Source organism: Rhinoraja longicauda, chromosome 24 (assembly GCF_053455715.1).
Source record: "Rhinoraja longicauda isolate Sanriku21f chromosome 24, sRhiLon1.1, whole genome shotgun sequence".
NCBI lineage: Eukaryota > Metazoa > Chordata > Chondrichthyes > Rajiformes > Arhynchobatidae > Rhinoraja > Rhinoraja longicauda.
In genome coordinates, this window is record NC_135976.1 from 16,456,921 (window position 1) to 16,470,530 (window position 13,610).

Here is a 13,610-nt window from a genome sequence, read left to right on the forward strand (position 1 = left end):
GCACAGTAGACTGGGAGAGTTTGGAGTGTAGAAGCTCTGGCACAATGGTGTTAAATGCAGAGCTAAAGTCCACAAACGAAATCCTTACATGGGTCTCCTTGTGGTCTAGGTGCTGGAGGATGAAGTGCAGGCCTAGGTTGATTGTGTCATCCACCGATCTTTTGCCAAACTGCAGAGGGTCCAGCAGGGGCTTTGTGATGTTTTTCAGCTGGGCCAGCACGTCTTTCAAAGTCATTAAGACCAGTGATACTTGTCTTTTTGGGTACAGGGACAATAGTGGAGACTTTGAAGCAGGCAGGGACAGTGCAGGTTTGCAGGGACTGGTTGAAAATGTCTGTGTAGACCGGTGCCAGTTGTTTGGCACAGACCTTGGGGGTAGAGGGGGAAACATTGTCCGGTCCTGGAGATTTCTAGCTTTTCTGCCCCCTGAAGATCCTTTCCACCTCCTCAATTTCTATTGTTGGAGATGGAGAAGTGGCCAGACTGATTTTGGTTTTGGGCAGCAAGGAGGAGGAGTCAGGCTGTAAGTGGGTGTGAAGTGGTGATTGCAGATGGGTTGAAGGGGGGAAGGGGCCAGTCTTTGCAGACTGGAGTCAGGCTGTGGGTAGGTGTGAAGTGGTGATTGGGGAGGAATGGGTGGGGAAGGGTCTACACTATGCAGAACGAAGTCGGGCTGTGAGTAGGTGTGAAGTGATGATTGGGAGGGGAAGGGCTTCCAGGGTTATGTTTCTGTTTCTCAAACCTGCAATGGAACTTGTTACTTGTTGTTGGTCAGCTGATGATTGTCCAAGGAGTTTATCCAATGTTATGACCAGTTAAAAAAAATTCTATAGTAAGAAAAAGTTATCTTAGTTTAAGCACCAATTTGCAATTTTTTTTCCTGATCTATATAATTGCTGTTATAAACCTCCAACGATAGTTCACGAGATACAAGGCAGTGAAGATGCTGGAATCTTAAGCAAAACACAAAGTGCTGGAGTAACTCAACAGATCAGTCAGCATCTGTGGAGGGAATGGAGAGGTGATGTTTCAGGCACCTTGTGTGATGCCAAACATGTTTACATTTACACAGTGTCATCATTATAGCAGGTGTTTCAATGTGTCATGTAAATAGAATACCAAGCCGCCGAGTAAATGGGGGCACTTGGAAAGATGAATTTTGGAGTGTATTTAAAAGTAAGGATGTGAATATACCTGGCAGAGTATGAATGGTTCAAGGACCATTACCTTTGAATGAGAAGCAAAGAACAATTGGGATAGTGCATGACAGAATGTAGAGTGCTGAGCTTTGGATGAGCTGGAAAAAAGTGGCATATCAGAGACCAATATCAAAAACGTTCTTGGGACCAAATCAAGAAATGCAAAAAGGATTTTTGGTAATGCCAATTGAAGAATGGCTGGAAATAAATGTGTTTTTGGTAGGATACAAACTTGCTTTTGTGAATGGCAAAGTCTGCTTTGAGCTGGGTGTTGCTGGTATATGAAACAAGCAAGTGAAATTTAGTTCAGTCTGAAGAAGGGTCTCGACCCGAAACGTCACCCATTCCTTCTCTCCCGAGATGCTGCCTGACCTGCTGAGTTACTCCAGCATTTTGTGAATAAAGTGAAATTTATGTTAGCTTGATTTTCTTTCATTTCCATCAATGTGCTAAAGGCACTTCTTGGACTATTTATTTAAAAAAAATATTTTCCTGTTTCATCTGTTCATCCACACATCGAAAAGGATAATGATGCATTGTGGTGCACAAAGTGATGGTCCTATTCCAGAGGGTGTCATAAATGAGGCAGTTGCATTAATGCAATGCAGGGTGAATGCAGTACTACATAGATGATTTGTTCAGGCTTAATGTGTGCTCGGCCTCTGCAGAACGATTTGGACAAAAGATGAGAGTTCTCCCGAGTGAGCCGGTGTTGCCAATAGATTCTCTGATCATCTCCTTTACATTGCGAACTCTGATGTGGAAATTTGCCATTACACTTCCTATATTGCATCAGTAATTATACTGCGGTTGTTGAGTGTAAAGTGATTTGTGATGTACTGACATCATGGAAAGTACAATAGAAGTGCAAGTACCTAATTAATTTAAATTATTCTTAAATGTATATATTTGGACTACTGAAAATCTGTTTATTCGTGTGGGGCTGATTTGATTCACCTTTTTACCAATAAGAACCTGCATGTTGTCTGTCAGACCAATGTAATCCTGTTCTAGGTCATATCTGCAAATGGGTTTAGTTTAGTTTTTAGTTTAGAGATACAGCGCGGAAACAGGCCCTTTGGCCCATGGAATCTGCACCAACCAGTGATCCCCGCACATTAACGCAAGCCGACACACACTAGGGACAATTTTTACATTTACACTTAGCCAATTAACCTACAAGCCTGTACGTCTTTGGAGTGTGGGAGGAAACCGAAGATGCCAGAGAAAATCCATGGGGTCACGGGGAGAACGTACAACTTCCATATAGACAGCACCCGTCGCCGAGATCGAACTCTGGTCTCTGGCATGACAAGCACTGTAAGGCAGCAGCTCTACATCTGTGCCACTGTGCTGTTCAGTTAAATCTAGAGAATTCAGTTAATAAAGATACTATTCAAAACCAGTTTTTTTTGGTTGAACATTACATACGTCAGCGACAACAGCTCGACGTTAAGCACCATTATACCCTCTAAACGTCGCAAATTCACGGAACTGAATCTTTGCTCATCCTTCCGCAATTGGATCCTCGACTTCCTCATCGGCAAACCTCAATCAGTGCACATCAGTACCATAACTTCCTCCTCATTGATTATCAGCAAAGGGGCATCTTAAAGCTGTGTGCTCAGCAAGCAGCTCTGCTTTCTTTGTACCCGTGACTGTAGCCAGACACTGCTCCAATGCCATCTTTCAGATCGTTGATGATGCCACTGTTAGAAGAGATAGAGGAGATTAATAATCTGATTGAATGGTACCAGAATCCCAGTCTTGCTTTCAATGTTAGCAAGACCAAGGAGCTGATGACTTCAGGAATCAAAAGCCGAGGATCCATGAACCTGTCTTCATTGATAGACAATTCTACTTCAAAGGCAGTTAATAACAGCATTTATATTTAACTGGGAGAAATGACCGACCTTGATTTAATTCTCATCTTTTATGTCATCTTAGATTCTTGTGTGTAATTGGTAGTGAATCCACTGTACCCTAATCTGGGTAGAGTGTCAACTGAAATCATATTTGACTCACATAATGGATATGGGGGCCATTTGTTTGTCCATTAGACCCTAGTCACATGCTGCTCTGCCATCCTCCAAACTGCAAGTGCTCCTGTTGCTACATTGAGTATCTGGAAATGAATGCCAAAGTTCATGGATTTATAGTGGGGGTAATATATAGTGGGGGTAATGGTAGCCCTGCTTTCACAACTGTGCTATTGTTATTTGTGTAATGTTGCTACAATGTGTTTCAGCTGCAGAATGGTCTGAGATAACACAATTTTTACCTTTTTGGAAAAATAATCCTGTGCTTAGTTGTGTACATTATAGTTGGTCCATTTTAGTAACACTACATGTAGAATTTAAACAAATCACATTTGTGCCTTTTAGCATCTTGCATTTGTTTATACTTTCAAAGCACATGATGTCTCTAGCTTGTATTTTATGTCTTCAGCATAATAATATATCCATAGTGCTTAGGTACGTTATCAAACATAATTTGCCTGTAAATCACACAATGATGTAGTAGGACAGGTGTGAGAGGCAAATTTAAAAACAGTGGCAACCAGATTTTGGCACCATATCAGCAGATAATTTGACTTTCAGTGGAACAGTAAAAATCCAGAAGAAATAAAGACTTGCACTTTTTTTTAAAAGCAGCATATGCTTTAAAAGGTTTCAGAGTCTTGAATCCATGGTATTCTTTGAAGTGGTCACTGTTGTAATGTAGGACTGAATATGGGCAATTTGTACACTGTAAGCAACCCTAACGAGTAAAATGATGATTTTTTCCAAGTCATTAAAAATTGTTTAGAGTAATTTTCCTGCTCTCCTGCAAAGTAGACTTTGGAATTTTTTTGTAAGCAGTTGAGAGAGCAGACAATACTTGTAATAAATGTCTTAAACTATATGACCGCATGTTTGATAGTGTAGCACTCATTCAGAATATGTTGGCATTTTTAGCAGTGTTTTGAGATGACATGGAGAACAGGAGTTGAATTCAGACTGTAATAAAGTGCTTAAGTACATGCTAAGATACAACGCATCATAGGACCTGCAGTACATTACAGCTACAGACCATGAGTTCAAAGATCTTTGGTGGGGAGCATTGTGGGTGGTTGTTAAACAGGAGTGGATTGAAAGTGTTGGGGATAAACTCGGGTTCGAAAATAAGTTGAAGAATTTTTAAATCAACTCATTGCTAGACTCTATTTGACAGCTGAAAATAGGCGAACAATACCGGCTGAAAGTCAGAATATATAGCAATTCTTGAACAAAAAAAACATATTATGAGAAGTACTAGGCAAGACAGTATCTATGGAGGGAAATGGACTGGTGACATTTGTGTTGGGGTCCCTTCAGTCTCAGTTACAGTGAGGTGGTAGCTGGCACAGGGAGGCAAAGGTGAACAGAGTGGGGTTTTACTTACGTGGTTGGCTGTGGGAGACACCTGCAGAGAATGAGGACTGAGTGATGGCCGGGTGAGGGATGAAGGTTCACGGGTCAATGATTGAGGGGTTGGTGGAGTAGGCCACTGGAGACCCTGGAGCAGCCTGTGGCTTGATTAGATTGTGCATCGCTCCAGGGGCCAAGCGCGGGGATCGGATGTAGCCTGTTAGAAGACGGACGGTGGATGATGCCAACAACCGCTTAGCCAGACTGAATCTGCAACACTGCCTGGACAACGGGCTCTTATGGCAAAGTCGAGTACTCGATATTTGTAATTATCTCTGGAGAAAAGGAATAGGTAATGTTTCAAGTCGAGACCCGAAACAAATTTTCTTGCAACTAAATCCACGTTCTGTACCCTAGTCAGGTCATCCAAGATATTAATACCCAGGAACTTGAAGCAGTTGCCTCTTTCTCACTGAGCCACCAATGAAAACTGTTTCAAGTCTCCTGACTTCCCCTTCTAAAGTCAATGGTTAGTTCCTTGGTCTCCTATGTATACTTTTTCCAGGTGAAGATTTTAGCAGAGGGGAGGGTGACTCATTGTTTAACGAAATGCATACAATTCTAGGTTTGGAAGAGTGAAGTAGGTTTCTTCCAAAGATATTCAAACACAAATGCCTTGGATGTAGGAGTTGAAATGCGGCTCATTATATCTTCACTCGGGTGAGGGAACTTGTTTTACTGAAGTTAATGAATTCAGAATTGGAGAATTTTTTATAAAACTTGTCTTTTATGTCTCACCCCATCTTTCTTTTTCAAAACCTCCGACAAGTTCACTCAAAAGCTTGTAAACCGCATGTGGTTAGTTGTTAATGAAGTGGCTGAGCATTTTTCTTTGACACTGACCACAAAAGTATCTATGGCTTAACTAGCTTTCTGATTGTGTGGGTGTGGTGAACAGAGAAGTTGTGAGCCTATGGAGTAGAAGGATAATCTTTGCTTACAAAACTGCTGTAAAAACTTTGGCAAACAGTCCAAATATTACCCTGTGCCCGAGATAGATTTCAAAGTTGTCGAGAAGCTGGAAGATTAGACTTTATTGCCTTCCATCACAGTGAGGAATGTGGGGAATCTGCTATGGTGGATATTTACGTTAACTTTTATGTAGTTTTGTGTCTTGTTGCTTTTTTTGTATGGCTCTATGGTAATTTGAGTTTCACTATAACTTAATTGGTACACATGACAATAAACTGACTGTTGAACCTTTATATTTAAAATATTCACATTCATTCAGATCTGTTTTGCGATTTCAGCTCCTAGACTGGAACAGCATCCCTCTCACCATCAGAACTGCCCCCTCTGTCGACTCCTTTAAGTCCAGGCTCAAAACCTATTTCTACTCCCTAGCGTTTGAGGCCCTCTGAGGGGGTGCTGTGAATTGTTTATGTATGTGCTGTTATGTTTGTGTGCCATTGTATGTTCGTTCTTAGTACCTGAACTGATGTACAGCACTTTGGTCAATGTGGGTTGTTTTTAAATGTGCTGTACAAATAAAATTGACTTGACTATTTAAATCAGGATATTTTAAAGATCAATTATTACTATTCAACAAGTAAAATATAAAATAAATGGGCGGACACAGTGGCACAGCGGTAGGGTTGCTGCCTTGCAGCGAATGCAGCGCCGGAGACCTGGGTTTGATCCCGACTACGGGTGCTGTCTGTGTGGAGTTTGAACGTCCTCCCCGTGAACTGCATGGGTTTTCTCGGTTTCCTCCCACACTCAAGATGTAAAGGTTTGTAGGTTAATTGGCTTGGTAAATGTAAAAACGGTCCCTAGTGGTGTTAATGTGCGGGGATCTCTGGTCGGCGCGGACCCGGTGGGCCTGTTTCCGCACTGTATCTCTAAACTAAACTAAACTAATTACAAACACTTAAAACATTTGGGGAAAAAAAGAAATAAAAATGTAAAATTGCACACTTGATATCTTGCAGCTGTTTTCATCCATTGAAATGTAAGGGGATTAACTTCCTGATTGAGTCAAAATGTTACCGGAATTCCCACTCGGTCTGCAAATTGAATGCAGAAACTAGTTTCTGTCAGTTACACCATGAAATGTTTTGTGATGATTTCTCTGCAAAATCTAGACTACCTAGAGAACAGTGTTACACCTGAAAGTCTGACCTCGTTCACATTTGAGTGGTAACCAGGACGTTACTTATCATAAAAGCAATATTTAGGGATTGAAATATCTGTAGTTTTTTTACCTTTTAATTCCTTAATCTATTAGCCTGGTTCATAAGTGTTGTGTGCCAATAAATCTAATCAGTGTGCTTTATTAGCCTTTGGTATTTCACCAAGAATCAAATCCTGACCAAAATAATACACAAGGCTACAAAGTAATAATTGTCAAGATATGTGTTACTGCTAATTAAGCAGCAAATATTTTATTTATTGCCTATCCTATTTATACTTAATAAATCCATAAGTGAACACTCCATTATTAAGAAACTATACAACATGGATAATAACTATTTTTGTAGTAATTTCTTTAATTTATTGCAGCCATTACTTTAGTTATTTCATTTGTTGAAACAATTCAGAATGATAGTTTGATAAGTTTTAAATGTTTTGGAATTGTAAAATTTCTCAATTTTGAGAATTTCATAATGTTTATTGGACAAAAAATAAAATAAATGTTAAAGAGTCCATCTGGCCATTAAGTTTATTTAATTACTTTGAGCTAAGGGTTGTACACTGTTACCCTGCGTATCGTTAATCGGCAGAATGTTCATTTGCTCTTGGTCTTACTCCGAACACACAGAATAATTTAACCTCTGCCCCTCCCTACCGGATCGCTCATTAAAGCAGACTTCCATACTGTCAGTGTGTGCTGCTTTGCAGGGAAACTGACGTGAAATATTGCCTTGATTTGTGTTCCCTCAGCAATGAAATGGTGACCTTATCGTCACGTGTCTTGATGACCACCAAGCTAGTGTGCAGAGCATGCTTATGCCAACTGCTGTTGGGACAAGTGGAACAGCTGTTCATCGCTTAGGTGTGATGCTCAGGGCTTAATCCTGGTCAATTTAGTAAGTAATGGCCATTGTTGGGGACTAGCATTGACTGTTCAATGAACTACCATGGTCTCTCACTGCTTCCTGATGGATATGATAGAAGCTATTGTCTACCTCTTTGTTTGGCTGCACAGCTCTCCTGAGCCTTGGTTTCTTGTTGGTGATATGCCTAGATGGGGAGATGGCGTTTTCCATCATATCTCATAAGGGGTGATAAAAGGGACCTTGGGACCGGACAGTCTGTCAGCACATGGAGCAGCCACTGCTAGTCCACAGCTAGTCTCTCTCTTCCTCTCCTTGCCACCTTCCCCTCTCCCTTGGATAATACAGATGGGGTTTCAAATTGCTATTACACAATTTATTTTGTGTACTGCATTAGGGGCTTGTTTCATAATTTGGAAGGCTTGTTTTAGAGACTTACGAGGAAATGTTAAGTAAAGACATTCAGATGACTAATCAATATTGATAGTCAATAAATGTACAGTAAAATCCTGATAATCTGTCTGTCCATTTTGGAAATTCAGATGATTAAGTATCTGGCTGTAAAGGTGGATGTTTCCTGCGCTCCCCTCCCATGCACTGTGGCCTTGGCTTATGTGCCTCCTTCATACAACCTGGTGTAATGTAAAACTATAATACTATGAAAAGAAGTGAATTGAATGCAGGTTGGAGCAGAGAAATAACATTCACAAATCCAGAACATCTACTGGTCTGGTCCTGTCAAAGTCCAGTGTGTGCTGCATTGAGTTTTACTTTAAAAGCATAAGTTTGGACAAATACTTTGTGTGCTTAGTTGTCTTTCTGTCACTGTCAGCTAAATCTTGGTTCTATTTCAAATTGTGTATCAAGCCACTAAAACTGCTTGAGCATATTGGGGTTTTGCAGATTTGTCAAAGTAATTTGTTCATGAATGTCTGTTTTACATTTCCAGAATTAAATTCTGTTTATTAGAGAGCACTAATGACCAATTACAAATTATTTTCTAATTTAAGTAGCTAACTGTTCAATTAAACACAGGTTTTTATGAGGAGAGAGATAAGGTATTCCCGCTATAAGCTAACCTCTTCTGGTTTACATGAAACCTTTTGTCGTTTACATTGTGTGGTTATTTCGAGTTACATGGACAAATCAATGTTATTTAGAACAAAGGTATATGACCAATCTTTTGGGGATACGAGCAATCTTGTGTGCTGTAATTTGCACCTTTCTACCCTTTGGTAGCAACTTGTATTTTAGTTTAGTTTAGAGATACAGGAAACAGGCCCTGCATCCAGAGTCCGCACTGACCAACGTTCCCCGCACATTAACACTACTATACATACACTAGGGACATTTTACATTTATACCAAGCCAATTAACCTTCAAACCTGTACGTCTTTGGAGTGTGGGAGGAAACTGATGATCTCGGAATAAACCCACGCAGCTCACGGGGAGAACGTACAAACTCCATACAGACAAGCACCCTTAGTCAGGATCGAACATGGGTCTCTGGCGCTGTAAGGCAGCAGCTCTACCGCTATGCCACTGTGCCACCCATATTGCTTTAAAATGTACTTGATCTGTCTTCATGCAATGTTGAAACCGAACTTTATTGGGGTTTCACCATCAGAAAGGGCATTATATTTAAACATACAATTCAATGCTAATGTCGATGTGAACTTGATGGGCTGAATGGCCTAATTCTGCTCCTATAACTTATAGGAACAGAATTAGGCCATTCGGCCTATCGTCTACTCCGCCATTCAATCATGACCGATCTGTCTTTCCCTCTCAACCCCCTCTCTCCCCATTCACCAGCCTTCTCCCCATGGCCCATGACACCGTTCTAATCAAGAACCTATCAATCGCCACCTTAAAAATATCCGTTGATTGCCTCCACGGCCTTCTGTGGCAATGAATTCTACAGACTTGCCACCCTCTGACTAAAGAAATTCCTCCCCATCTCCTTTCTAAAGGTATGTCCTTTTATTTTGCGATTATGTCCCTAGATTCTCCCACTAGTGGAAACATTCCCAATTCACTATATCCAGGTTTTTTTGCTCTTCTAGTAAGGAGTATGCATTTGAAATCTGAAGTAAGGTTGAATATGGGCCAAAGATTGTTGCAGTATGGGCACTATTTTATGCCACTAAGCCATTTAAAAAAAAAAAAATCAAAGTCAAACAGGTTTTGCCCAAACTTAATAGTAAAATTGTGGTTAATCTGCCTTTTGTTATTTTGTTATAAGCAAATTAATGCTGAGTACAGAATATTGTGCAGAGGTCTTAATGGTTAAATTGTTAATATTTTTGTATCGTATGGTTGTACAAATGGATTTTATTTGTATTTTTATAGTTCTGCTTTTGACACAAAAGTTGTTGGTCGAGTGGCAGTAAAAAAACTTTCCAGGCCATTTCAATCTATCATTCATGCAAAGCGAACGTACAGAGAGCTGCGTTTGTTGAAGCATATGAAACATGAAAATGTAAGTATTTACCGATATGCCGAATGTATCAAATTATATTCTGACATTTCAAAGTAATTGGAAAAGGAAACATTTATATTTGTGCATATGATCAAACCTCATGTTCATTGGTGCCATGGATACTGCAACTTCATTGTTAAATGTAACTTTGTAAAAATAGTATTTTTGAATTTTAAAATTTGTAGTCTTTAGTCAACTTTGTTCCAGTTAACTTATTGTGCCATAGTTTGTAATTGGGAGATTTGGGTGTTTACTGTTACATAGTGAAATTGTTTGCAGTCACTGTAATATGAAACTGATAAAACAACTGTAGTTAAATGCAGAAATCCAAGTGATTTCCTGCGCCTCCAAAGGTTCTGCTATTTCACAAAGTTCTCTGGTGTAATTTTGAGAAATCATAAACTGAAAATAAATTTATGAACAACATTTAGCCTAAAGTATCTTAAAAATTATGTTTTTAAAAATTAAATTATGTACAACTTTGTAATGATTTAACCTTAAAAAAAATAAAAAATTGTGTAGTCTATTATTTCGATAATTATTTAAAAAGTCCTAATCAAAATAAAACCCACAAGCAAAATGTTGCATGTGCCAAATAGAGCCTAAGATATTAACTTTCCCCTGCCAGACTTGCTGAATATTTTTTGCTTTTGGGTTTATTTTTAGCGTTTTAAATGTTTTCCCCACAGTTGATTTTCAGCTTTTACCTTTATTCATATCAATCTTTACTTCCCGCTTTGTAAAGTAATTCGTTAAATATTGTGCAATTTTCACTCTGTTTGCGTAATTCTTCATGGTGAATGACGGTTTAGCTTGTTTTGATTGGATCGTTATTTGAAACTAAAAGCGGTGCCTGACAGCCCCTGGCATTGGAAAATATTGAAATCCACACCAGAGGTCACTGGATCTATGCTTTTCAAGATCAACAGTGAACACTGCTGTGGATTACAAACTAAGGACTCATGGCATTGCTGAAATTAATTTAATACGGATCATTGGGGTTTAATTTAGTTGCTGCATAATTGAGAACTGCTAATTTTTAAATATTGTGACTGTTACATGTTTGTATCTGAATCTTCTTCCTTGCCCACCACCATCTACCCAAACTGTAACTTGATTAGCAAACTGTTATGGTGGCACCCTATTTCCATAGTACAGGTGGTTAACTTAATCAAATATTTATAGAATCAGATCATTTTGATCTTTGCTCTTTCAGAGCTCTTCAATTAATCCCACTGATGTACTCTTTCCCCAGAGAACAGTGGTTATTTCCTGCATGCACATATCAACTTCCCTTTTTATATTTGCAATGGAATCTTATTTTCAACCCATTCAGTGCATTTCTGATTTTAGCAAGTTTCTGCATTTAAAAAAAAAAGCCTTCTAATTCTTACCATTCACCTTAAATCTTAAATGTTTGGGTTACAAATTGTGCTCCCATCCATTGCTTCCCTTTCTCTGCTCCTTTGGTGTGGCACCCTTTCATCCCTACCTGTCCTCCACAGTTCCCACCATTTGGTAATGGTGTGCCTGAAATTTACCTGATAATCTGTAAACCAATGGTACCTAAAAATCCATACAACATATAATCGTACAGCCCAGGAGCAGGCCTTTCATCCCACAATGTTCGTGCTGAACATGATGCCAAGTTAAAATTATATCCTCTGCGTGCACCTGATCATTATCCCTCCCTTCCTTTCATATCCGTATATCTATTGCCTCGTGCATGCCCCTTTTGTATCTGCTTCCATCACCATTCCAGGCCATGCATTCCAGTCACTCACCACTATCCAAAGCACAATCTTGCCCTGCTCATCTCCTTTTCACTTAGCCCATCTCACTTTAAATCTATGCCCTCTGGTATTTGGCATTTCCACTATTGGAGAAAGGTTCTGACTACACCATCTATGCCTCATAATTCTATATACTTCTACCAGTTCTCCCCTCAGCCTCGGACGCTCCAGAGAAAACAATCCAAGTTTGTCCAACCCCTCCTTACAGATAATGCCCTCGAATCCAGGTCTTGCATATAATCCATGATTGAGCATGTACAATTTTCCATGGTCAGATATTCAAATAATTGTCTGTGCACTGAAATTGTTCATTACCTTGGTCTTAAATTTGGATAATTCTTCCTGATTGAAACATCCACATCTCGGGTTTATTCACTTGACCTAGTTTTATTTTTTTTAATATATAGGTGATCGGCCTGTTGGATGTGTTCACACCTGCTATGACTTTGGAAGAGTTTACAGATGTGTAATTATGCAACTTTATAAATTTGTTCGTTTGCATGGCTTTATACATTGTGAACGCTTTTACGTCATCTTCTTTTCCTGTTCTATCAGTTGACAAAAGATTAATATCCATTATTTAAGAGTTACCAGAACTGTAAATAGAAGCTATTTCCTGTGTGGAATTAGCTCTGAGTAATCATCTAACAAATGAACAATTTGAAATGATGGAAAACATTACTCAATTTTCCTTCTGATTTTATTTTGAGGGCGATTTGTATACGCCATTCTTATAACTAAGAACCACTGTAGTACTCTTGCAACAGAATTCTGTTCACTCTTAACATAATTGATTTCAGGATGACAATTGCTGGATCACAATAAAATGGTGGTTTGATCGCATTAGAATCAAGTGATAAATTGATTTTTGAATGTGGAAGCAGTGTAAAGCAGAGTGATCCATCAGGAGAAAAGTAACAAACCTGTAGTTTATTAAAATTGTTTTTCAAGCTGTCAAAACATTTGTTTAGATTATGAGCCGTGAAGCCTTGTTTCGGTGGGAAAAAAAATCACACCTGAAGTGTAATGAAAGGTGAAGTGGGGGAATTTGACCTGGAGTTTACAGACTAGCTTGCTCCCTGCATTCTTCACTCACACAGGTTCACTTTTATGAAGCTCAGAAGGCTACTAACACCAGCACTGACAATCTTAGAGACAAATGGCCAGGCCCATAGCGAGTGGGGACTGACCCATGTAATGGTGGCATGCAAGTTGGTCAAACGTTCCAGAAGGCTTTTGACAACAAGCAAAGCGCACTAAGAGTCTCAGTCTGAATAAGGGTCTCAACCCGAAACGTCACCCTTTCCTCCTCCCCAGAGATGCTGCTTGTCCTGCTGATTTACTCCAGCATTTTGTCTATCTACACAAAGTTCTTGAGTACCTCATAGGAAAATGCAGTACTGCAGGGGAAATAACTGTTGGCACTCAGCCATTAAGTTCAGGACCTATGCTTGGACATTCTTAAATGTATAGTGATTTAGGCAGAGAAACGTTGACAATTCTGCACCTTTTGCTCTTAACCAAAAACCAAAGATTATGGATAGTGAAGAAGAATCACTTTCATCTGAAGTAATCTGGACATGTGCTAACGGAAAAGAATAATGGAGCATGAGTGAGCACAAGATTCATTAAAAAGTTTTAAATTAAAATAATGTCTACCTGTTACATCTTCAGGCAGCCTTGCAGTATGA

At 39.4% G+C, this 13,610-nt stretch overlaps 1 protein-coding gene across 3 annotated transcripts in view; it reads left to right on the forward strand.

Moving 5' to 3' along the window:
- mapk14b (mitogen-activated protein kinase 14b) overlaps window positions 1–13,610 on the forward strand; it is a 94,834-nt gene that overhangs the window by 4,073 nt on the left and 77,151 nt on the right. For 2 of the 3 annotated variants that reach the window (XM_078420714.1, XM_078420713.1), the window contains exons 2-3: window positions 9,997–10,126; window positions 12,327–12,385. The exons of the other annotated variant lie outside the window; for it this stretch is intronic. In XM_078420714.1, coding sequence (XP_078276840.1) covers window positions 9,997–10,126; window positions 12,327–12,385 — 189 coding nt within the window. The remainder of the gene's footprint in view (window positions 1–9,996; window positions 10,127–12,326; window positions 12,386–13,610) is intronic. 3 annotated transcript variants of the gene reach the window in all.